General features: G+C 40.0%; 1 protein-coding gene and 1 long non-coding RNA gene across 2 annotated transcripts in view; one reads left to right on the forward strand and one right to left on the reverse strand.

Moving 5' to 3' along the window:
- The window catches only part of LOC120418286 (carbonic anhydrase 2), a 41,647-nt gene extending 16,959 nt beyond the window's left edge, over nucleotides 1–24,688 (forward strand). Inside the window, exons 2-4 of the mRNA XM_039580613.2 lie at nucleotides 6,252–6,667; nucleotides 11,796–11,867; nucleotides 22,887–24,688. Of these exons, the coding sequence (XP_039436547.1) occupies nucleotides 6,252–6,667; nucleotides 11,796–11,867; nucleotides 22,887–23,195 (797 nt within the window). The 3' untranslated portion in view covers nucleotides 23,196–24,688. The remainder of the gene's footprint in view (nucleotides 1–6,251; nucleotides 6,668–11,795; nucleotides 11,868–22,886) is intronic.
- LOC120418287 (uncharacterized) lies at nucleotides 10,334–10,983 on the reverse strand. The gene is made up of 2 exons (XR_005605574.2): nucleotides 10,424–10,983; nucleotides 10,334–10,369 (listed from the first exon to the last, which is right to left on the reverse strand). It is a non-coding gene; the product is annotated as an uncharacterized LOC120418287 (long non-coding RNA).
- Nucleotides 24,689–26,445: the final 1,757 nt, after the last annotated feature.

The raw sequence follows: 26,445 nt of genomic DNA on the forward strand, positions 1-26,445 counted from the left end.
GAAGCTGTTGGCACCTCGCGCAGATGTGCAACGCGTGACAGCTGTGTGTTGGTGAAGTCGCGGCGCGGTGATCTACCGAAAACCTGTTAATCGCATTTAAGGTAGTCGAAACTGTTGTTGGGGACTTTCCGATGTTTTTTCGGACAGCCGGACTTCGTCCGGAGTTGTTAATTTAAAGATCACGCGGAAGAGTGGCAACTTCCGCGGTCGTCTTTCACGAACGGTTTTGCTTTCAGTTGACATTCTAGAAAAATCTACTGAAACAATGACGCAAACGTCAACCCCATAAAAGATCGCGCCAGCTTTGATCTAGATCATTCTGAGCGATCACTTCCTCATTCTACCAGCCTACCCGCCAACTTCGATGTAGTTGTGCAACGCTGCAACTCCCCAGCGTCGGCAACTCTACCATAGTTGCCGCGATTCCGAGATAACCTGCTTCACCGTGCCTCACCGTCAACCCTCGCGACCAACCGCGCCGATGTAAACAACAACTGCGCCAAAACCAGTTCGCGCCGAGGTGCCGGGTTTTTTTGCCGACCCACCGAAGCGAAGCAATTTCTTCTTCGGAATTCTCGCCGAACTGAACCGGCTGACTGGCAGCGCAAGTCACGTGATGGAGGCCCGTGTGCGTAGTTGCCGATATCGTGAGTCGGCCGAAAAAACAACAACGTCAACAAAGCAGGCTGGAGGTTGCAGTGCTGACGGATGCGCGAGTGAGTCATGGTTTGCTGTGGAGGGAGTTATTGGAACCGGGGCTGGTGAAGCTCATCTTGTGACAACTGACAGAAGGTTGTCCTTGATGTTTCATGTGAGTTTTGAGATGAGATTAACATTTCAATCGTAATTTCTCATAATTTCTTAATCTTGACCTGATCTGACAATCAAGATTGATTTTATTCAAAAGGACACATCTCGAGTTTTTTTTGAAAAGGTCCTATAAACAAAATTTTCACTTTTTGCTTTTTAGGTGTTTTTGAATACCCCTGACTCAAGGCGGTTCTAAAAACACCCAAAAAGCAAAAATTGAAAATTTTGTTTATAGGACCTTTTCAAAAAAAAACTCTAGACATCTTCAAATGCTAGTTACCCCAATTGAGTAAGATTCCAGCGACTTTCCCACCACTGACCGCATCATGGCCAGCTAGGATGCAGCGTAAAATTCAAGCGCGTGCCCTCAGCTATCACTCCCAGGCCTACTGATTTAGCTTCCTCCCTTCCTGACAGAAGCAACTGAAGGAAAGCGGATATACGGATCTTATCATCTGGATGCGCACTACCCACTGCCAACTGCGAACCCAGGGATTGTTTACACCTATCATTAACCGGATAGCGCGCTGCAAAACAGGCAATAAAGCTGCGACTTGATAACCGACATAACTGACAGTTGTGCCGAGGGAAGTTGTTTAGATGAAACGCAGCTGGAGTTGGTTGGTTGGTCTCTAATCAGCACGCGTTGTGTATGGAATTCGAGCAGACACGATTCCTAGGTAATGAACTTGACCAAGGGAATGGTTCAGTACGGCTGTCAATGGGTCAACGGGTTTAGTCAACGCGAAAACTGTAATCATCGCGCTGGAAGCGTATGATTTGGATGGGTCTGGTCAGTGCGGGTGAATAGCCGGAACCTTTAAAGCTTGACGAGAAAAATGTTGAATTTGAAGAAATTTCAGCAGTTAAAAATGGCGCCAAGCGTCACTCTTTGTGCAGCCTACTTTGACGGCTCGCGTCAGGGTCACACGACCTTTTACAGCTCGAGCTTCCTATCTTATCTTGACCTCCTAGGTGATAACACAGGTGAACAGACGTTTGGAACAATGGCGCACGGGATTTGATTGGGGCCAATTAGGCCATATTGATGGAAGATTCCTTGACGCGTGGACGCTCGGAGTTATTTTGGTTCTTGAGCTGGCACTTGGTGTGTCGGACCAGTCACCGATAATTTAAAATAGTTGTTTTGAAACGATTCGTTGAATAAAAATGATGTTTACGCCTATTTGCCATAACAAGTCACGTGATATTGTTCATATCGTCACCCATTAAACGAATCCCAGTTGATCGCAGTAACCGGCGGATGAAACCGGCTCCGGCCTACTCGATTGCATATTAATGATCGCACCCAAGCTGTTGTCAACCGGCGCGACTCGACCCAGCTGTCAATTGGCATCAATGTGTGCCAAAAATGGGATCTCCACTTAAAGTCACTTAACTTTATTTGTCAAGAATCTCTGCTGACCCGCGGCCGGCAATTGGGATCAATCGAAAAGTTATGACGCGTTCTCCGTGACAGTTTGTGCAAAAATAGTCAATTTTGATTGAAATGACCGGCGTAACGCTTTTTGCGCGATTCTAACCTAAAACAAACAAATAAACAACAAAGCGATCGTAAAATGGCAATCGCGACGTTCAAATCACGTGACAGTTTTGCGCAGCGTCATCGCTGTTTGTCAATTTGTGATTCATTGCGGCGTAAATTGACGCGCTGAAATCTCAACTGACAGCCCATTTTTGCTGGCAGTAGGCGGGAATTCATTGTAATTGCACCTTTAACGAAAGGGGGCGAAAGTGGGGCTCGCGGGACTCGCACGTTCCGACGACGGTACGATGTTCTTATCTCCGGTAAACACACGTAGGTCAGCGTGCATCCTCATGTGCCGGCGGTGGATGATGAGGACGCTCAATTACGTCAGTGCTGCGATCTGTCAAGATTGTTGGACGGCGATAAGCGTGGCTTAGGTGTGATTGCTTGTTGCAATTTTGTCGGTTAAGGTTTATTTTTATTTTGAGGTAAAATTAAACAATGTTCTTATTAAGAATTTTATTTTGGAGTAAAACATAAACATTTTTCTACGATAACTGCCATTCAATGCCAAAATGACGTGAAGTTTGAGAAACTTGTCAATTTGACATTTATTTTACACGCAGCGCTCACGCACACTTCTATTTGGAGCCTAACGTTTCAAAAGGGCACATAACTTGTGTAAACAATAGTGCATCCCTTTCACTCAAATGACAGTTTACATCAGGTGTGTAAGGGCTCTTGTTTAAAAAAGTTATGTGCCCTAATGAAATGGCAAGCACGATTTGTTCGTGACAAAACAAAGACAGTTCGCTGTCCTACCAGCGAGATTCTACTGTAAAATTCCCAGATAAATGCAAAAGACCGCAACTATTTAAGCGCTAATCGATTCCAAAACTTTCATTGCCACCGACACTTGATGGCAATGACGTGAGTCCCTCCACTTCTCAGGATCTAGGTCAAGAAGATCCCGTCAATGACGCTTGATGATTTTCTTCTCACTTTCCGCGTTTATTCGTGGGTCGCTTGCATTTTCTCAATAACCTTTCGATATCCACTCAAGATGCACTGGACAGATGAACCTTGCTGGTTTGACTGTAATAGTGACGAATCAAAGTTAATATCACTTTCAAATTTAATTTTTTTTTCAAAATTTCATTCTTCGGTAACGACCTTTACTTTTTACTTTTGATTACTTTGTTTACAAACAGCAGCGTTTGACGTTTCTTCTGCAAATGTACCAGTGAGCATTAATTTTCTCCTGAAAATCTTGGAATTTTTTCATTGAGCCCAACATTGAGCCCATATCTCGCGTAAGATTGAAACGAAATTCAATCTGTTTCAATGTTTTCTCTCAGTGAGAGCTCAGTGAAATTTTTTTTTGATGAAGAATCTCTCAAAAACAAAATTCAAGCATGAATCTTTTCAAAGCAAAATTGAAATTGCAATTTTTCAACAACATTCATTCTGAATCGTGTCAAACAAACAAAAGTTAACTGTGCATGGAATTTTCCTAGTAACCAAACGAGATGCTGCAGCAACTATTGCTGCTTCAAAGGCAGGCTACTAACCTCCAACCTCTCCATAAGGGTCTTGCAGTGTGGGACGCTGTAAAGAAGCTTAATCGTGTAATTGAGCACGAATTAGCGGTTATTGTTAAGGTTATTGATGAACACGGAAGGGGATAATCGAGAGGGATTGTGCTGGAAAGTAGAACCAGTTAAGAACCATGCTTCCGGATAGTGTTGCATTTAGTAAATATCTATTGAACGTTCAGTTCCTTTTTGGACTCGGTCGTTGTAGAAGACCGACTTATTCGGCGGGATAGTTGCGGGCTTTAAACTGTCAAAACATCTTACTGATCCTGCTGCAGGTTTGTTGGAATGGACATGGAATTTGCTTTTGATTGGATTTTTTACATAATTTTGAATTGTGAAACATGTCTGAATCCGGCTAGAATGGCGTGGCTAGGTTAAAGTGACAGTTTGTCACACGTTCAATTTGTTTTCTCCATAATTGCGAATAACCTGGAAAGGAGGTTTGAAAATCAATGGAACGGTTCCAAAGATAGAGAAAAACAAATTAAATTTTGATTGCAAACTTAAGAAACAGTTTTGTCGTAACTTTATGGATACCGACTATATTAAAAGCTAGACTGTTAAGACTAATTTGTCAATAGTAATATTTTTTTAAATGCATTTTTGTTCTCCAATGAGATTTAACTAGTCACGTACGCCAAATGCCTGACCACATAAATTACGATACGGCTAATGGCTGCCCTATCATGCACTTCTATCACTCATCACTTAACGACTCAGTATTGGAAAGTGGCAGTTCAAATTAACCTAGCCATTACACCCAGAACAATGGTTTCAATCAATCCTTTTTCGGAGCAGGCGCTAAACAAAAGATGCATGAGATGAATAAATTATAATTTGTTTGATCAGCGCTATCTAGATGAGAAACACTCACTGTATCAACACAATGTCCAATCCTAGATAACTGTGTCATTCGGTTGAAACTCAATCAACCACCTCCGACGACCTATTGCTGGAGAAACAAAATAATTAGAACCGATTATCTTGTCCAAATGTTGACTCGCGCGCGCTGGTTGGACAAATTTACCCAAGTATGTAGTACAAATATTGGTGCAATACAAATTACCTTTTTCGATGCTTGATAACACGTGACTTTGTTCGAGATAAATTTCAAATTGTTTTACTGTTTATCGGTGTGATTCAGTCGATCATTTGCGACGCATCACGTGGTTTCTGCGGCGGGGTAATCGAAGGTAAAAGTGATTCCGGAGTCACGAGCGACGCCTTGGGGGCGTATATAACCGATTACGTCGTTACTTCCTCGGAAACGAGACGTCATTAATGCGATGCAATGGATTAGTTCTAGAATGTTTTGACTACACTCAAACCCCGATGGTTTGACACCAACTGATGTCAAACGAACGGGGTCACTTTTTAGTTTGACACCCCTTTTACACGGAGTTCACACACACTACCAAACGTTTGTTTTGATAGTGTGCGTGAGCGCCGTGTAAAAAGTGACAGTTCGTCACTTTTTAGTTTGACTTTGACCAACGACGTACAAACTAAAAAAGTGTCAAACGAAAAATCGAACAATCACCTGGGATTAGTGTATTTGCTCGACTCAGGATTTGTTTATTTGTCACTCTTAACACGGAACCCACTCACACTACCAAAAAAACGTGTGTGAGATCCGTGTAAAGAGGGTGTCAAACTGAAAATGGACCCCGATGGTTTGACAACAATCGATTTCAAACCAACAAAGTTTCAGTGAATGTGTGAACATATTTTCTTCACTTGAATTTCTCGGAGCTGGCTGAGCGAAGTTTGACCAAGTTTGTTCCATTCGGTTTGAATTAGAATCCCATAAGTCCGTATTGAAAATTATTGAGTTTGATTTAGTGCTTTCAAAGTTATTGTACGATCAGTTCCTAGCTGGACTCGATCGCTGGAAACGACCGGCGACTCAACGACCGACGATATAGGCGGCGGGCCAAATGCGGGCATAAAAATGTCAAAATCTCTTCCCCTCTCACTACGTCTCACCATCCAGCTGCAGCTTCCTACTTGACAGCTCGTTCCAAGGGGACCATAGTTGATCCATCGAAAAAATGTTGTCTTGTCAAAAAAAAAATTGCATTAAAATGAAAAAAAGTGATCAGAAATTGTTTTTAATCGTGTTTTTTATCGTTGTACATAAAAATTGACATAGGGCTTTAGTACCCAATTGAGAACCCCAGCTACCAACTAAATCTACAATCACACAAAAAGATGTTCTGGCTTGGATGTCATAAATAAAAATATTGACTGAAAAGTTCTGTCGGAAATATTTGTAAACAAACTTACAAAGCTTGCATGCAACAAAATTTCAGCATTTTTTAAAAACAAATGTCTCTGTCTTCTTTTTTCCCCAGGACCCCACGTCTGGAAGGAGATGTACCCGCAGGCGGCCGGCGAGCGCCAATCGCCGGTGGACATCCGGACGCGCCAGACCACCCAGTCCAGCGACCTCAGCTCGAACCCGCTCCGGTGGACGTACGTGCCGGAGAACACGCGCAGCCTGGTCAACCCGGGCTACTGCTGGCGGGTGGACGTCGATGGCAAGGGATCCCAGCTGACCGGCGGGCCCCTCGGGGACGAGATCTTCGTGCTGGAGCAGTTCCACAGCCACTGGGGCTGTTCGGACTCGCGCGGTTCCGAGCACACCGTCGACGGGGAAGCCTTTGCCGGGGAGTTGCACCTGGTGCACTGGAACCAGACCAAGTACGCGAGCTTCGCCGAGGCCGCCGGTCAGCCGGACGGGCTGGCCGTGCTGGGAGTGTTCTTGAAGGTAAGGGGGCTTATCACGTGGTGGTCGTAAATTAGGACAAATGAGGGCAAAAAGTCAGGGGTATTATCAAAATTGGTGAGCGTGTGATGATGATTGCATGGGAGAACCGTGCGAGTTCACGTGTTGCGATAGTGAGAGGACGCGAGATGATCCGTGAAGCATTTGTTTCTTGTTGATACCAGGGAAGTCTATCATTTTTGAAGGTTGCACCCAAATCATACATCACTGACATTCAGTGGTGACCAATCCACCGACATCCATTGTCAACGCTTCTGTCAACAAACGTCAAGATCAGCTCACTCGCGTTGCAGTCAAACGGAAGTCGTATCAAGTGTCAGATCGTCATCCTTTGTCAAAGCTCCTATCAAAATTGTCAGAGAATTTGGCACCTCTCGTACGGGTGTAACGATCGTTACTTTATTCATAACCGCGGTAGAAAAAATAAGATCAATCACAGTCCTAACGGTACCGCGTTTCAACGTGTCGGCATGCAGCCTACTCAGTAATTATTCTGAACTCTGACTCAATCCATCACATGACCTTCACCACGATCAGCAGCCTGCTCACTGCATTTGCTGGTAGTGTCAAAACATATTCGCGTAGAGCACTCGACGCTCAGGCTACTGCGATTCTAGAACTTTGACCAGCGCTGCAAGCTTCCAGATTTGACAGATTTGGTAAGGTAGGAAGCTGTAATTTCTTCCACCTTCGCCGGTCGTTGTTTCAGTCCACCGAATGCGACTTCCAGATTGATAGGGATGCTCGAAAAGCATTGTTTGTTCGTCATTTTCCGACACGCAATAAATGGCGTTGAAACTTTCAACTGCACGCTACGGCGTAAACGATAGATGACGGATGCTAATTTATTCCGTGCGTTCGACCTCCGGCCTAACGAGATAATTATGCAAGACGAGACCGACTTAGGCTAGTCGTACAGCAGGTTAGTTCTGGACAGTGCACTTTGTTGTCTGCTGGAGTGGATTGATGACGCAACTAGACTGGATGAACTTTACTCGCAGTTGTTGAGATCGAGCGCGCTTGGCGCAACTGTCAAATGTCAAAATTTGTCTGAAATCAACATGACACTGCGCAACTGTCAAAATTGTGAAAAGTGTCAACAATTATGTCAAGCGAGCACGACATCGTCGTGAAATGTAAAAAAAAAATGCGTCTGGCAATGCGCGAGGAAACGTCTGGAACCGCTAAGGTCGGTACGACCAATTTCCGATCCATAGGTCGGACCCTTCCGCGTCACGGTTTGCTGGGTGCGACATTGGAAACTGCGTTGAAGAACGAGTAGTTCACCGCAGTAGGCGCTGCACTGTCAGCGCAGGCCGTGCCATTTCTAAATCTAATTACTGTACGCGGACGGAAAAGTGGCGTCCAAGTATCGGTTACGAAACCTGCTGTTCTGCCAGCAGGTGTGGTTTTGAGTCATTGCTAGCACGCGGAACTGGTTTGATTCTGCTGGAATTGTCCCCGTACATTCGCTGGGTAATTCGCAGCGCGACTTGCTGAACATTGGTGTCAACGATTTGTGCCCGTTTTGGCGGGGTTCGGGGTTTTCGGGGTAATCCGAGGGGGATGACACTCCTGCGTTGACCGAGCGATAAAGCTCCCTTTCCAGACCTTTGCAGCGCTAACTTTTGCTTTCCCACTTTATATTGCTTTAACTCGCGTTAACCGCGATAACTCGCTTTTTGGCATGCGTTTTGTTTCGTTCACGCATCAGACTGCTCGATTTTTATGACAGCGAGAACTGTCAAACGCATATGACAGTTCTCGTTGTCAAATCAGTCGAGCAGTTTGTTTTGCTGGAACCGATCATCAGCGACCGAAATTCTTGACCGGATCCCGTCGCCGGAGAACCGCGACGACCACGAGGAGGAGGAAGATCCTTCTTCTCCACCATCTTCCTCCTCCCATAAAAGTAAAGTACCTGAACATTATCGCCAAAGCCGCCGTTAACACGACCTGCGAGGACCGAGAGCGCCAATGATCGAAGGGGACACCCATCCGCGTCGATGCGGTTTCGGGGGGGGGGGGGGGGGGGGGGTTGGTGGGTTGCTTTGCTCCCGGTGCAACGTCGTGATGGATCACACCCGGAAAGGTGCAATCGATAAGCACTGGCAGGCGCAAATGCACTTGAAGAAGTTGTGGGGAAAGGAAGAATCGAAGGCGTCCACCGAGGAAGGTTTCGCCGTACGTGTCGTGTGAGACACGGGTCAGGCAATATCCGGAAGGGACGTTTCACGACGATCCGGACTGCGGGGAATTCATGTGTTCCACGTGCAACGTGATAATGGACCATACGCGGAAGGGACCTGTTGGCCAAGTTACGCGTCAATCATAGTGCGAAATCTGCCTCCAAGCGGGACAATTCCGTGCTGCGGGTCAACAAGTTACAGGACCAGGACGGTCTTCCGGAAGACGATCAAACCTCCTAGGTGGGTCGAATGATACCCACCCAAAACAACCGCATCCAACGCAAGCTGGCAGGACGCAAGCTGGCCCGGCTTCAGCGAATAAGCAGCTTCCGGAAGGAATGTTAATGAAAACGGGCCGCACGCTGTGACCGGGGTTGGGTATGATGAGTCTGCTGTGCTGTACGGCGATGAACATCCGGAGGGCCAGCCACCGAAGTGCCCCACGGAATCCTGCCAAGCACTTTACCGGGGATGTTTGACGGAACACTGTTACCGAGACTGAAACCGTGATTGAAAAAAAATGACGAAACGGAAGCTGCTCAACCGGAACCAATCGGAACACCACTACCTCGAGAACACAAGTTTCGAAAAAGTTCGATGTGCGGAGAGAAAGTCGTGGAAGCATAATCAGCTTTTTAAATTGTTCTTATAGCGATGAAGTACACAATAAAGATAAATTTAAATAATTTATTTGATTTAATATTATACTGCTCGATTTATTCCAGATTATCCTGCCTGAAATGATTTCCTGAACTTGCCGTAGCCTCTTAGATAATCGGCGCATTGCAATCTTGCATCTGGCCCCGATTCTCCAAATCGCGACGCGCACTCCGCCTACACCTGCCTCCCATTCTGGTAATCGTTAAGCACCTCCTTCTTGTTATTGTCACCGTGGAACAGCTGTTGTTGTGAGTCCGTCACCACTTGCTTCGGCGCTACAGACGACCCTTGAACTCCCGGCCCGACAATCGCTGCTTATTAAGGCAGTTAGGTTAGGTTGCGCGTACCCTTCGAGAATTCACCTCCAGCTTGCGCCGATTGTCTTCCGGCAGGCATTCTATATCTACGTCCACCTCCTCCTCTAATTTCAAGGCTTGCGGGGTCCGTTCCGCATCCGCGCCGTCCCCAGATTATGCTGGGCTCATTGTTGTCATTGATCTTTAGCCGCATCGGATCGCCTTGGCTTTGGCGAGCGTTCCCGAGCTCTTGAGGAAATTTCCCAGTTTCTTGGCGAAAGTTTCGGCGATTCGCTGGAGGACGGTAACATTCCGCGCATGCTGGCGTAGCCCGTAGGCGTTGGGATTCAGCTTCGAAATTGTTAACTTCGCTGTTTAATTCACCGAGGTTTTCGAGAATTTCCGCGATCGCTGCTCCGTGCTCGTTATCGTAAAGGGCGGGTGATGAAGCTTATTCCAAGCCTGCTCCATCTCTTCAGTAAAGTCGCAACAAAATACCAATGTCCATCAGGATGTGGTGCGCATTTTATCACACAAATCTGCCAACAAAATCAACCATTAAAATCTTAACTCGACCCCTTAAAAAATCTTACCCTTCTCCTCCTTGAGTTGCAATCAGAAATCTTCCGTCTTCCCGTCCGTTTCGTCCACCCGTCCACCTCCACTCGGCCCCCGCATCTGCTCCGTCGGATTCGCCGGTCCCGCCATCGGTGTAAACGGTGTACTACGGATTGTAGATTATCACGTTCACCGTCGGCGCCACAACACGGGACGATTTCACCTGCTCCGAGCGCCACAAACCAGCAGCGATTCCACCACCACCGAGTAGGCAAAAATAAAACACACTGATTGCCTCGCTGATTGCTTTGTTTATTTTTCCCGAAACTGCAGGAAAAAAACCAAAACAAATACCGAGTTGCCAAACCCGATTAAAAACTACTCGACTTAAGCCAGCAAGGTTGCAAGATCGATTCGTTTGCTTCAAAAATCGAGCAGACGCTGACCGCTTTAACTCGCTTTAACGCGCGTTAACTTGCGATAACTTGCTTTAAGGTGGCGTTATGTGAAAACTCGGCACGATGAGTAGCGTTGATGCTTTTCGAGCTAGTTTTTGTGCGTTTTAGTGTGTTATCGCGGAGTGACGTCCCCCTCGGGGTAATCCGTCAACGACAGGTTTGGTTTGTTTCTGGGTTTTGGAAAAGGAACAGAGAGGAGGCACGGCACCTATTTTCAGTCTAAAAAGGTTCTACTTTTCAGAGTGCCAAAAATAGGGACTTTCCCTCGTAAAACAACAAAATGCGACATTGCTCGCGAAGAAGTCGTACAAATTTTCAAGTGCAACTTTTTGCACGTCCATCGAGCGTAATTGGATTGGGTTCGCCGGTTATGAACAGTAGGTAGTTTGCTCTTCTATTTTCGAACAAATGCCTACTTGGTGATTATGACATTTGGTTACGATGGCGCAGCCCCATACGATCTTGTTTAGACATCATTTCTGGAGTTTTTTTTGAAAAGGTCCTATAAACCAAATTTTAAATTTTTGCTTTTTGGGTGTTTTTAGAACCGCCTTGAGTCAGGGGTATTCAAAAACACCCAAAAAGCAAAAAATGAAAAATTGGTTTATAGGACCTTTTCAAAAAAAAACTCCAGATTTATAAAATAGTATACTTATTTTGATCATAAAGATGCTAAATTTTAAGGATTTTCTTATCGATTTGGGGTCTTCAGCAATTTTTAAGGTTATGATTTGAACTGAATAACTAAAAGCAAAACACTCGAAATTTTCTTTTTCTTTTTTTCAAAGTATATTAGTTAACTAAAAATGTTTTTGCGTGATTCGATAATCCGAAATTCGATAATCGTTACTTCGTATTATCGAGTCTAGACTGTACACAAAAGTAAATTCCCATCAACAGGTTCCACAATGCTCTAACGCTATATTTGTCTGTTCTTACAAATTTCCAGGTCGGAAAGCCCCACCCTGAAATGGACACCATCGCGAAGCTGTTGCCGTTCATCACCCATAAGGGAGACCGGGTAAGTGTCTAACGCAACACAACAAAAACTGCCCGACCAATGTCGGGTATAGAACTCTGAAACCTCTCAGAGTGTAGAACCCCCGGTTGGAAGTTGTCATTTCGTAACCTGCACTGCGGTGATGGATTAGGGTAGAGGGATGTGACTTTGGAAATTTTCATGTTAGAGCTGATTTTGAAAAGTCCAATTTTTAAACCCCTAATATTATTGATTTTTGCTGAAAAAACAAAACTCTCCCTAATTAATTACAACTATTCATCAATTGGCAATCATATCGGATGATAGAACATTCAATCGAGGTAGAGGGGTGCAAAAGTCTTTACATTCTGTAATTACTCACTGCGATTAGCATTCGGAGGGGGGACGATGGTAATTTATAGTTCCCCGGCGAACTCCACACTCTGAGTGGTGAAATTGTCCACTCTACTGCTCCTATGGGTCTAATCGTTTGCCATTTTCGATTTAAATAATCTGCCCCGCGCCTTAGTCACCTCTGGCCAGTGTTGCCAGCGTTGCGTTGAAGAGTGCGGGAAGTCTAGGTTGATTTGCATTCGCTGGATGATGCAAATTTCCCGCAAAACGATGCAGCAGTATTCTTTTTATTTCGCTCGCTGTATAGGTATATCTACTGTGATAAATATTAATCGATTGAGACATCTTCAAGTGCACGTGTGGTGGCAGCGATGAGTTTACTCAATCCTGGATGGGGGCAATTTTTGCCGGGGGAAGGCTCGTGATGGAATTTGTTGAGTGAAATGTGGAATGAATGTAGATAAAATTGCTGTAGAAATTGTTTCTAGGGAATTTTACGAGCAAGGGCTTTTTTGCTTTTTTTTATATAAAGATATTTTTTGTGACTATTTTCTTGATAAAACAAAAGCAATTTTGCACAAACCCAATGAATTCAAAATATCAACATCGAACTTACATTTTAAAATGGTGTTTTAATCTCTTTTATAATATGAGCAATTCTCTACCAAGACCGGAAATGGATTTTATTTGTATTTTTTGATTTGGCTCAAACTTTGTGGGGGCCTTCCCTATGACCAAATAAGCTATTTTGCGTCTTTGGTTCACCCATACAAGTCTTCATACAATTTTGGCAGCTGTCCATACAAAAATGGTATGTAAATATTCAAACAGCTTTTGAGTGAATTTTCTGATCAATTTGGTGTCTTCGGCAAAGTTGTAGGTATTGTTGAGGACTTTTGAGAAAAAAATAGGTACACGGAAAAAAAAAATTGCAGATTTTTTAATCAACTTTTTTTTCCCTAAAACTCAATTTCCCAAAATACGTATTTTTTGATTTTCGAGATTTTTTGATATGTTTTAGGGGACAAAAATCCGCAACTTTTGAGCCATAGAGAAACATGGTCAAAAAATCTGCCGCCGAGTTATGAATTTTTGAAAAAATAGTGATTTTTGGAAAAAATCGAAGTTTCATGCAAAAACAAGTTTGACATTATTTTTCAATGCAAAATTGAATTTGCAATCGAAAAGTACTTCACAGATTTTTTGATAAAGGGCTCCGTTTTCAAATATAGCCACAGAAAGTTTGATTTTAGCGAAATATTTGCAGTTTTTCAATTTTTAAAAATAGTGACCATGAGTCACCATTTCTAAAAATATTTTTTTTGAAAAGTTCAGAAAATTTGCTATAAAATTGTCTAAGAGACATTGAAGATTGGACCTTTGGTTGCTGAAATACAGCGGCTTAAAGAAAAGAAACACGAAAATTGAAGTTTTTTAAGTCTCACCCAAACAACCCACAATTTTCTAATGACGATTTCTCAGCAATTAATGGTCCGATTTTCAATGATAATACATGAAACATTCGTGAAATTTTCCGATCAAGACTAACATTTTAAAATGGCCAAACATTGAATATTACGCCCATTATATTTTTAGAAATGGTGACTCATGGTCACTATTTTTAAAAATTGAAAAACTGCAAATATTTCGCTAAAATCAAACTTTCTGTGGCTATATCTTGAAAACGGAGCCCTTTATCAAAAAATCTGTAAAGTACTTTTCGATTGCAAATTCAATTTTGCATTGAAAAATAATGTCAAACTTGTTTTTGCATGAAACTTCGATTTTTTCCAAAAATCACTATTTTTCCAAAAATTCATAATTCGGCGGCAGATTTTTTGACCATGTTTCTCTATGGCTCAAAAGTTGCGGATTTTTGTCCCCTAAAACATATCAAAAAATCTCGAAAATCAAAAAATACGTATTTTGGGAAATTGAGTTTTAGTGAAAAAAAAGTTGATTAAAATATCTTCAAATTTTTTTTCCGTGTACCTATTTTTTTCTCAAAAGTCCTCAACAATACCTACAACTTTGCCGAAGACACCAAATTGATCAGAAAATTCACTCAAAAGTTACAGCTGTTTGAATATTTACATACCATTTTTGTATGGACAGCTGCCAAAATTGTATGAAGACTTGTATGGGTGAACCAAAGACGCAAAATAGCTTATTTGGTCATAGGGAAGGCCCCCACAAAGTTTGAGCCAAATCAAAAAATACAAAAAATAAAAATGGTCGCAATCCGCCGATTTCGTAGAGAGTTGCTCATATAAGGCTTGATTTCAATACAGTCCAGACTCGATAATCCGAAGGCTTCGGTAAAATTTCTCTTCGTATAATCCAATCTTCGGATAGTCGAATTACGATAAAAATATTTTTTATTGTCTTATATTTGATTGTTTAGTTTAAAAAACTACTCACAAGTGATTTGAATTCCACCATTCGAATTTAACTAAATTGGGGTTGTGTATTCCATAATTCGAGTATCCTGAGCATTCGGATAGCCAAACTTCGGATAATAGAGGCTTTAAACATTCGAGTCTGGACTTAATTTCGTAAATATTTTTAAAAATTGAAAACAAACAAAACATTTTACAAAAAAGAATATTGTGGACAATGTAGCGACCCTAAGTCGCTTACCTACTATACATAGACTACAGTTATTGTTTGTCATGAACAATGTCAAGTTCACGACAACGGTAAATGGTCTAGCACAAGCGGTGTGTTATACAAAACATTCAGGTAGCGGTAACGCTTGACACATGATGTTTTGTATAACATTTTTCGACCACGACCTAGGGCACTGGTAGATCACTGTTCAGTGATCTTAGTATTTAACGGCCTGAGCTTGTTCAGTCGCGTTCGTCTTGTGTTGTTCATTCAAGAGGCTGTTAGTCGGCTTCTTCTTGTATTGTGCAGCCAATAGTCTTGTGCTTGTGTCAGTCAGTACTCATGTCAATGTAATAAATAAAAAGCAGTTAAAATCAAAGTGCAAGTGTTATCTTAAGCCAGTGCATAATATCACAGTTATCCCGCTCGGACACACGGTCCGATACATCTGGTGACAGCGGAAACTAACCGCTAGGAAAAAGGAAAACGCCATTTCTGACTGAATTAAGTAATAATTGATATAGCACTCGATTTCGATTAGTAGATACAAGGAAGCAAAAGTGTGTGGGTGTACTACTCGTGAATTCTAGAACTACGCAGAACTGAGTATTGTTTTTGACCGTTTTTCGTGAATGTGTGTGTTGCTGTTTCGACGACTTTGACGATTTCATCCGTAAGCGAGGCAGGCCACCACGAGAGGATGATCATCATTCTACTGATAACATGGTGAGTACCTTTTAGTTTTAAGTTCTGATTTTTGTGGAAAAAAATAATAGTGTTTGTTGATTTGATGGAGAAGTCAGTACTACAAAGCTATTTCGTTGAGTAAAAGAGTTTGAGTAAAATGTTCATTGTTATGCATCACTTATAAATTTCAATTTTAAATTTTAAAATAACAAAATGGTGTTTGATCTGAAAGAGGCAGTAATTTGCATTCCAAAATTTGATGGATCTCCTGACCATCTACAAAATTTTATAGCATTTATAGACATTTTTGCTCAAGGCAATGAAAATAATGCCAACGTTAATTGGGAACATCAATTACTTGTAGTAGTTCGCATGAAGTTTCATGGGAAAGCGCTAGATAAAGCAGACAATTTAATTAAAGAAACTTGGAATGAAACCAAACAAGCTTTGAAAAATTCCTTTGAAGATAAATTAAGTGTTGAGCAGATTATCTTGCAAGTTAATAGTTTAAAGCAATTGTATCATGAATCTTTTGAAGATTATAAAGAGAGGGCTGACGTATAAAGAGAGGGCTAACGTCTATGCAAATAGACAATTTAAATCAAATTTTATCTCAGGTTTGAGAGATTACAATGTTGTGAAACTTGCAGCAAATATCCAAGCTGATGATTATGAAGACTTAGTTGCAGAATTAGTCAAAAAGTGCAGATATATTGAAGCAATTAATACCAGTTCAGCAATGAAACAAAATTATACAAATAACAATTACGATGATGCAATTCGTTATCACTCAGATGATTTTAACGATGAATGTACATCATTTAACAAACGCCATTATAACTATAGCTCTAATTCAAACTCAAACAGTAGATCATATTATCATGGGAGGAAAAACAACAAATTTCAAAATTTTGAAAATCGCCCACACTGGCAAGACAGAAACCAGTCTCAAAATTTTAATGATAGCAATTTTAATAACCAGACTAATGGTTCAGACTGGTTTGATAACAGAAATGCTAATTTCAGTCAACAACAAATGGACAATCAGAATAATTTACTAAATTATTCAGATAATTGTTCAGTTTTTGTAACAGAAGAGTCAGAACTAGTGCATAGCTTTGAAGATTTTAATCAAAACTATGAGTCTAAAAATGTAATAGATATTTCAAATTCAAATTACGATGAGCACATCGAACTTGCTGAAAACAGTGAAGTAAGATATGAATCTGATTTAGAATCTGAAGATACAGAATCAGATCAATTGAGTGAAAATTTGAGTATTCTGCTTACTACTGCGGCATGGAAAGGTGACAATGTATTTGAAGAGAATACTGCGGTTGAACCAACTACACACAGTGAAATCGAAGTACAAGTTTTGAATGTTAATAAAGAATTAGATCAGTTGACCCAAATAAATGAAATAAATGATGATGTTGCAACTTCGTCTGATTATTTAAAAGAAGAATATAATAAATCAGATGACAAAGAAGTTATTTATGATTTAACAAAGATTTATGCTGAGACTAACGATTCAAACATAATTATTCCTCAATGGATATTTAATCAGAAAACGTCTGAGGAAATTCATAATGGAGTTCATCAAGAACAAGTTGTTGTATCGGAATTTGATCCTATAAAAGATACCGCTTATGAAAGTCAATTTTATCCAAAAGATGCCAATGAGATCATAGAAAGTGATATTGCATGGGTTGAAACAACGAACCCGATTGCCTTGGAACAAGTCAGAACGTTTAAAAAAATAAAACAATATCATACAGATAAATTCAACTCTCGGTCGATATCATCATTGAGTTATGGTGATAGAAAAGAGAACTCAAATTCAATTGAAGAAATTAAACCTTTAAGTTTAAATTGTCAAAATGTATTGCAATCCTCACAAAAGCTTGAAGATTTCAAAAGATTTCGTATGAAAGGAAGCTAAATATGTTTTGATAATTTGGACTGGACACATTATCGAAAAATGTCGAATGAAAATTGAAATGAAAAGGATATTTATTTTAAAAAGAAGTGATTGGTTAAACATAATGGTCGCTCAAGTGCAGTGCTCTTTATAACTTTATTCATGAGTGTAGACTCTTATTATCAGGTTCACAATATGAATTTAATTTTTTTAAATCTATGTTGTAGTAACTCACCCGCAAAATTAAATAAGTCTTCGAAGATTTACCTTTCGATGGTTTCATCATTAGGTTTAATCCTCTACTAAAATAAATAAAAAGTCAATTAAAATGATCAAGGTACTAACATACATACTTAATAGACAAATAAACTTTGAAAGATTTTGTTATGCGAACAGGCATAATGACCCGCTTCACCGTGCTCCTACAGAAATTATGAAGCTTAATAATACAACGTAATAGCGATCGCAACAGGCGATTTGCTTCAATTATGCATTGTTAGCAAAATGCTCTTCAAATTTTGTTTACTTGATGACACACACGCTAATAATGTGTACGCTGTCAATGAAAACGATTATAATGTAAATTCGTTAAGTACTTTCAAGAGTAATTTGAGTTTAATCATGTAAAAAAAGTACATTGCATTTTATACTAATATGCTTGCATGCGAGAATTTCCCTTTGCTTGAGACTTTTCCTTTCAGCGCACCTACTACCAACTTTTCGGGGTCATAGGGGGAATGATCGGTCGGATCATTTATGTAAGTATATAAATTGAATGATGCCAGTAAATGATTCGGACTATTCTATTCACCAAAATTTAATATCATTCAATTTAAACCTGTATGCATGCAAGATGAATGTAAGAGGTCTGTGAGAAGAGCGATAAATAAAATGATTGAAAAAAAATACTATAAGTATGGTTTAAAAATAACCAATCATTTTGTTTATAAAATATTCAAAAAAAAAACAAACTGAGAGTCAATCAAAATTAAATGCCACCTAGAAAATAAAATATGGGGCTTAGCCAATTCGTAGAGATAATCATTATATTTAAATAATCATTATATTAAAAAAAAACTTCTGCAAATTAAAAAAAAATGCAGCTTAGCAATTCAAAGTATAAAAACAAAAAAAAAAAAAACTTAGGGTTTAGAATTTTGAGCCAGTCCTCAGAGAGCGGAATCCACTCTGCTAGGGAGCAGAGGTAACTTCAAACTTCAACATTGACGCTGGGGTCTTCAAGATAGGACAACGAAGGGTCCTTGGCGTTACTCCAGATGGTGGTGTTCTTCTCAATCAATGACGCTAGGGTCTTCAAGATAGGACAACGAAGGGTCCTTGGCGTTACTCCAGATGTTGAAAAATTGGTGATCTTCAATGTTACTCAATGTTGTATGGTGTTACCACGGATGTTGACGAAGCTGATGGTCTAGACTGTGGCAAGGAGAATGGCAAGAGATCGATGGAATCTCGTTGGAAAGACAAATATATACGGTATCAACATACGATTTAAACGACGGCGACTGGGAGATGATGCTCCTAGATTGCGCCTTATTTATTAATAACCGGAGTGTTATTAGCGGCTAAGCAATGAACCTCGACTGCATTTATTTTGGCAATGGTTGCCTGAACAGATTTTTGGCAGTGTTTGCCTTGACAGAATTGATCAAACGAACTAATGGAAGTTCAATCATACCGTATCAAGCCAACGAGATACGAAAAGTTTAACAAGAGATGGCCTCAACAACAGATTGAACACTTAACAGCGAAAAGTCAACGGTTGGAAAAACAGAGTCAATATCGTCAACACAGCCCAGACGTACATCATCGAAGCAGCCAGGACAACCGTGATTATCCCAGAAGACACCCCAGAGTCATAACGCGAGACGGAAGACATCCAAGAAGACATCCCTGAGGTAGCAAGGACCAACGTAAAGTTAGGAAAAATTATAATATTTTACCAAAAAACTTACAACTATCTACTTGAAATCAATCTCTTCAAGATTAATTTCAAGCTGTTAAGGAAGGGGAGATGTAGCGACCCTAAGTCGCTTACCTACTATACATAGACTACAGTTATTGTTTGTCATGAACAATGTCAAGTTCACGACAACGGTAAATGGTCTAGCACAAGCGGTGTGTTATACAAAACATTCAGGTAGCGGTAACGCTTGACACATGATGTTTTGTATAACATTTTTCGACCACGACCTAGGGCACTGGTAGATCACTGTTCAGTGATCTTAGTATTTAACGGCCTGAGCTTGTTCAGTCGCGTTCGTCTTGTGTTGTTCATTCAAGAGGCTGTTAGTCGGCTTCTTCTTGTATTGTGCAGCCAATAGTCTTGTGCTTGTGTCAGTCAGTACTCATGTCAATGTAATAAATAAAAAGCAGTTAAAATCAAAGTGCAAGTGTTATCTTAAGCCAGTGCATAATATCACAGTTATCCCGCTCGGACACTCGGTCCGACACAACAATGTTTATCGAACCTATGATTTCCAAGTTATCATCACTTCAATATGAATATGAACGCTTAACGAGATGACACTGAGAAAAACTTATTTTTCACAAAATTTTAAATTGAGGGTGGTTGAATCGTAGTTTATAACAGTCTGATCATGCAAGCATAAAAAAATATTATTTAAAGTTTGCTCAGCCTTTTGGTATTTTTTTTTGCTGGAATGCTTTTTTTTTCCTTACAAATATTTTAATTTTTACAAATTAAATTTTTCATTTTTTTTTAGTAGTTTTGATTGCAAATGCGATTTCATCTAAAACAAATTTTAAATATCGGTATGAAAATATTTTCAATTAAAAAAAACTAAACATTTAAGCATTTCTGTCAGTTTTTGTACCAACTAAAACTCTAGTACGGATTTTTTATTTTATTCCATTTAAGTTGGAATTGTAACATTCAATATTAAAACGAAAAAGAAAATAAAATCAGGATTTTCCGTGTTTTTTTTTTTTTTTTTTTGATAAGCAAAATCGATCCAGAAAAAAATATTTGAGATAAAAACTATGAATTTTTGTATGACCATCCCTCAAAATTTTTGAAAAGACTTGTAAAGAAAAGCTTTGATGAAAAATTGCTTCCATTGACATATAAAATGTTTGGATAAAATCTCATTCAAATAAAAATAACTTGAAAAATAATCAATTCAAAATCTCGAAAACACTTGCAAAAATTTTGAAAATGAATCTACTGCTAATTTTTTTTAATTGAAACAATTTTTTTCAATTTTTACATCTGTGAAGGATTTAAAAAAAAAAAGTTGTATTTACTCAATATGAAAAAATTCAGACTATTTTTTTTGCAAATTTGCAATTTTTTTAGAATTAATGAAATATAAAATATTCAAGTATAATGTCTACTTCTAATGCATGGATTAAAATGCAAGATTTTTTAAATTATCATGTTTTTTTTTAAACTCGACATTTTAGCAATCTAAAAAATAGGAATTGTCACAATTATTTAACAAAATATTTTTGTTAATTTTATAATAATTTAAAAGTAATTTTATTAAAATCACAGAGCAGACTAATAAGTGTTTTATAATTTGCATAGGTTGATATAGTAATTTATGTTTTCTTTTTTCAAAATGATTAATATCATGTAAATAAATCATTCGCCTGTTATTCTATAGTTATTTATTTTTATTTTAATAGATATTCTTGTTTTAAACTAGAAATTCGTTTATACTTCAATATTCTTATTCATTATGATATATGTATACCATTTTGAGTCGTTTAAAAAAATCAAAAAATCTGAACTATGATTTTTATTCAGTTTTTTTTTAATTTATTTTCTGTAATTCTTGATTTTATAGCATTACATGATCTAGATTTTATTTATTTGAAAAAAAAAACTTTTTTATTCAAATCATGCTTTGCTAGTTTAATTTATTTAATATTTTCTTTAAATTTTGTTTAATTATTGTTAAATGCATCGAACTTAGCTATTTAAAAACTCAAAACAACATTTCGTAACAAATGCTGCGCGTAACACTCTACGTAGATTTCTTCACTCTCCTGATTGAATCGTCCACGCGACGCCGACGACACTACACTGAAAATATGCCACACTTTTTATTCAAGTGCCCAAACACTTGAATGATTGAATAAAGTCACATCGTAGATCTAATTGGTTTGTGTTTCAACATCAATCCAAACCACTATCAAATGCAAGTGTTTGGGCGGTTGACTTTTTGGTATTTTTTAACATGTTATTTTCATTCGGGTGGCTCAAGCTTTTCAATTGTTTTGCTCATGAATTTGTCCCACCTTCTTGAACTATTCAAAGTGATGAGCAAAACACTTGAAATGATCTTAAGATCTACCCAAACAGGCACTATTCAAAGTCAACGTGATTATCCACATGAATTTAATGTGTTTCACTGATTGATTTTTGCGCGACTTTCATCGAAGGCTAGAAGCGAGGCAAGAACCAATAGCACAAAAAACTCTCCCGTCTTCAACTGGCCGGCCGGCGCAGTGGTAGCGTGCACGACTAGCAAGCGAGAACCTGTAAATCGCTTGTACGAACTTTTATTTTTCAACACCATTTAAAATTCAAATGTTTGGCTATTGACATTATTTTATGGCAAATCACCGAAATTTCAAGTGTTTTGCGATTGCTATTTGAGTGCTCTGTACAGCAGGGCCAGATCATATGTAGAACACTTCGTTGAGCTGTGTAAGTTTTGCTCAGTGTATGATAACAACAACACGAGCGATCTCCTTCTTTCCGAGAGAGGCCACGTGTTTGTTTACCTGTGCGCCACTGACCCATCAATGCAGTGCACACACAAACATTATTCTTTGTGGGGAGCACTTTACCATTTTATCATTTCCTTTGCAACTACACCAGACGGTGCGAGTTATTGAGTAAACTGAGGTTAGTTTACTGACATAGATTATTATTGAAGAATGAACATTGAATTTTGATTAAATTTTGATGGCAACACTGTTTTGTTTATAATACTGTCAGTAAATGTAATACTTACAGTACATTTCAAAACAAAACTAAACATTTAGTCAATTAATAATTCCCAGAAATTTTGACAGTTATAATCTGGCGCGACGAGGGACACTCGACTGTCAAACACGTGCGCTTACTCAGAAAATGCTCCAATTGTCTTGAATGCTGATCTATGACGCCGTCAACTAGGCTAGCGTGTGACACCTCTTCACCTGCGTTGGGGGCTGATTGTGGCACTTATCAGTATTGTCTGTTGTTTGTTTACGTTCGTTTGTTTATTTGCCTGTCTGTCTATTTGCGCAAGAACAACAGAATGGAAGATGGACTGTCATTACCGATATTATCGCCTCATCTGAGTAATTGATTTACCGTTTCTTTGTTACCACCGTGACTTGGTGTTGTTTGCCACTTGTGGCGCTACAATCGGCAAAGGGGTTTTGAACTGTCATCCAACCGAGGGGTTCGCCAACATCAACATAAAACTAACATCTCAAACCCCTCTTTCCAGGTCACCATGCCGAAGCCCCTCGATCCGGCCAACCTGCTGCCGGCCACCAAGGCCTACTGGACCTATCTGGGCTCCCTGACCACCCCACCCTGCACCGAGTCGGTCACCTGGATCCTGTTCAAGGAACCGATCGAGGTGTCCCACGAGCAGCTGGAGCACTTCCGCGAGATGCGCTGCTATGACGCCCGCGAGGAGTGCCCCTGCGACGACTCGCTGCACAAGACCTTCGAGTACGGCAAGGTCATCAACAACTACCGGCCCCCGCTGGAGCTGGGCAGCCGCGAGCTGCGCGAGTACGGTGGCCACTAATGGGCGGACCCCGCCGGCGGTGCCGTCTTCGCGGACGACACTTCCAGCCGGCTGTGAGCGCAGTTGGTTGAGGGTTGACGACACACGTGGGATGGAAAAGCAATAACTTATGAGAGGGAGGAGTTTTAAAAGGAAAAAAAAATATGGCAAGTCACTCGAGAATTGCACAGTGTGTTTGAAACGTCACCGTCACAAATTTGTCAATCGTGTGTTTTGAAAATTGCACGTGTTTACTATTCCACGTGTTTGCGCCGGGGAAATAAAATTGTTGGACATTTCCGTACAAGCTGTCTGAACATCTCTATGTGATCCTGTTCGTCAAATTGGAAGCAATATTGCATGCAAGAAGAGTCGTTTCTCACTTCAAAAACTAGATGGCGTCACAATCACAGGGCAGATCACTTGTTTGGGGATGTTCATCGAGCAGAAAATAACCAGATTTAGGCAGCTCTACGGAGATTGCACCGAGTGATTGCATTTTCAACAGACAGGTTTCAATTAGATTATCCACAAAAAAAAACAATTGTAGAAAAAAGAACGGAAGGCGCAGTGCAATTTCGTTGCCATTTGTTAACTAAAATTGAATTTAATTGTTTTTATTCAAATTTATCGTTGCGCTGGTGAACACAATATTATATTAATATTTTAGTGCAGTCGATTATAGTATGTTAGTTTGTACATTAGTTTGCTCCAAAATCATAGAAAAAACGTTATTCAAATTGTCACCGGTCTACCCACCGGGTAGGAACCACCCAAAGCAAACTTCTGCGTAATTTAAAAGTCGTTTCAGGTCCCCACCCCGTGGGTATGCACTAAAGTTGTAAGAAACCATTATTTTTCGGGCTGGGAACAGGGTTAATCGGTAAGATTTTTCAATCAGGATTGTCGAATCACAGCAAGCCATTCAGCATCTATTCATCCTAAATACGTTAAGTTGAGGTTAGGTTCACTGTTCTGTTCCGTTAATACACGTTAAGTTGAAACCAGCGCGATTCCAGTTTTAAAATCCAGCAAAAAAACAACTCAAACCGTGACATAGAAAGTGCCTGTAACCGCAACCAGAGGAAAGGAAAGTAACAAAAACAACCAAGTGTGAAATAGAGTTAGTCGATCAGTTAACTAAACATACGAAGCAAAACAAAACAAAAACAGATATCCTAACAAACAAACAAAACAAGTAGTGGGAACCAAAAACCGTGAGCAGTATTCTAGGGATCTTTTTCCTTTTCTAAATACGGTAATTCCCAATGAAAGCATGATATTTTTTGTATGCCGTTTTAGACAGAATTCTAGTGTACCACGTGTTTATAGAGAGTGTGCTGGTAATATATATTTACACGTTGAAATGTAAGCGTACACGGAAAGAAAATAAAACAAAACACCACGTGTCAAGGAAAGAAAGAAGCATTCATATATTACGTTGTTTGTAAGTGTTACAGAGAATTTTGTGAACATATATGAGAAAATATATATATCAACATGTAGCTTAAAACTATTGCGTTTTCCGGTTTATTTTTCAAATATCACATTTTAACCATTCTAACAAAATCTGAACATTTTTCGGAACCGAAACGAAACTTGTTACTTGCGGGTTTGCATTGATCAAGTACCTGGGCGAGGGGGATGACACTTCGCGATTTGATAAAAATCGCATCAAATCGCGTCAAATTCCACTATATTCGCTCATCGCACCTTCATCGTAGTTGATTTTTGCTTATCGTGGCACACCGCCAGATCGCGCTCATCGCGCTCATCGTGCTCAGATCGTGCTCGACTGAAAATATTTGTTTCATGCAGTGAGCGTTGCTATGAAATATTCGTTCATGCAGTTTTCCGCGAAACTGGACGCACTGTTGGAATGTTTTGATTCTTTTCGAGCAGTCAGAAAAGTAAATAAACAGACGAATCGAATCGTTTTGCCTTCCTCACCTCAATGAGGAAAGGCTATAAAATCACTCGATAAATGAACTTCTTAATTCGACCTCGTAGACCCGCCTTCACGTATACCTATCGACTCAGAATCAAATTCTGAACAAATGTCAAATGTTGAGCGATTTAAGTCTTCAAATTAACTTTAAAAATCCTAAACGTGAATCCTTTACCGGCAAAATATCAAGGGGTGCGAGATTCACTTAATACAGTCATCCCACATATTCGGAACACCCACAAATTCGGAACACTTTTATGATAATTTGTCAATAGCATGCCGAAAGTAGCTTTTCTGTCGACCTTACTATTTTTAGAACCTTCGTTTGGACATTATCTTGCTATTTCACTAGTAAAAGTAGTACTTTTTGAAATTTTGTCCTGAGCAGCAAAACACTGCCTCCAAATTGCCTGTTCCGTAATTGTGGGATGTGTGCCTGCCACTATTGTGGAACACCTGAATTTAACTGATATTTTCACAAAAAAGATATCAAACTTGTATCAAACCATGTATAAAACATCACTAAGCATGAGTTTTAATGGTTTCGATGAGAGGGCATTATTTGGTAATAAATGTGTACTCCTGGAGAGATCCAAAGTTTGTTTACATTCTTAAGAAAAAAGTTTTCCGAATTTGTGGATTTTAAGGGTCAAAGTAATTCTTCAAAAACTTCATATAAAAGTTAAAATTTGCAGATGTTACAGCATTCGAAAGATCGCAAGAAAAGCTTTCAAATGAAGGTAAAAGCGAATCATCAAGTTCAATTATCGACTGGCTATGATTTTTTGAACATTGGCCGATCTGAAACCGTTCCGAATATGTGGGATGTACTATGTCGATTCGGTATGTTAAATTTTTTAAACAGTTGCGGCTAGATTTTAAGGTTATCGAGAAATTAAAAGTGAGAGTGTGTGCGTGCAACATGAAGTTAAACTTTTCAAAGTGCCATGGTAACCTTCACAGCAATTTCATAGAAAGTTTAACTCCATGTTGCACACACTCTCACTTTTAATTTCTCGATAGGTAATCAACCAGTAAACAATTTTTCATTCCCGCAGATTTCTCCCGTCTACGGCCGGCGTATCAGCTGGGTTTGCTGGGGATGAAAACTAAACGATTGCGTCTCGACCAAGGTGGGCGTTCAGTTCTTCCGGTGACCTCGTTCTGCAAGAGCTTCACGAGCCACTGAACTGGAACGCATGAAAAATGCTGCCGAATCTGTTCACGGGCCTACCCTGCGGTCGATGCTGATGCTCCAGCTCCTGCAGCGGAATCCGGCGGTTGTCGCACAAGATCTGGTGGCCAATGACTCGCAGATTGGCG

Source organism: Culex pipiens, chromosome 2 (assembly GCF_016801865.2).
Source record: "Culex pipiens pallens isolate TS chromosome 2, TS_CPP_V2, whole genome shotgun sequence".
Classification (NCBI taxonomy): Eukaryota; Metazoa; Arthropoda; class Insecta; order Diptera; family Culicidae; genus Culex; species Culex pipiens.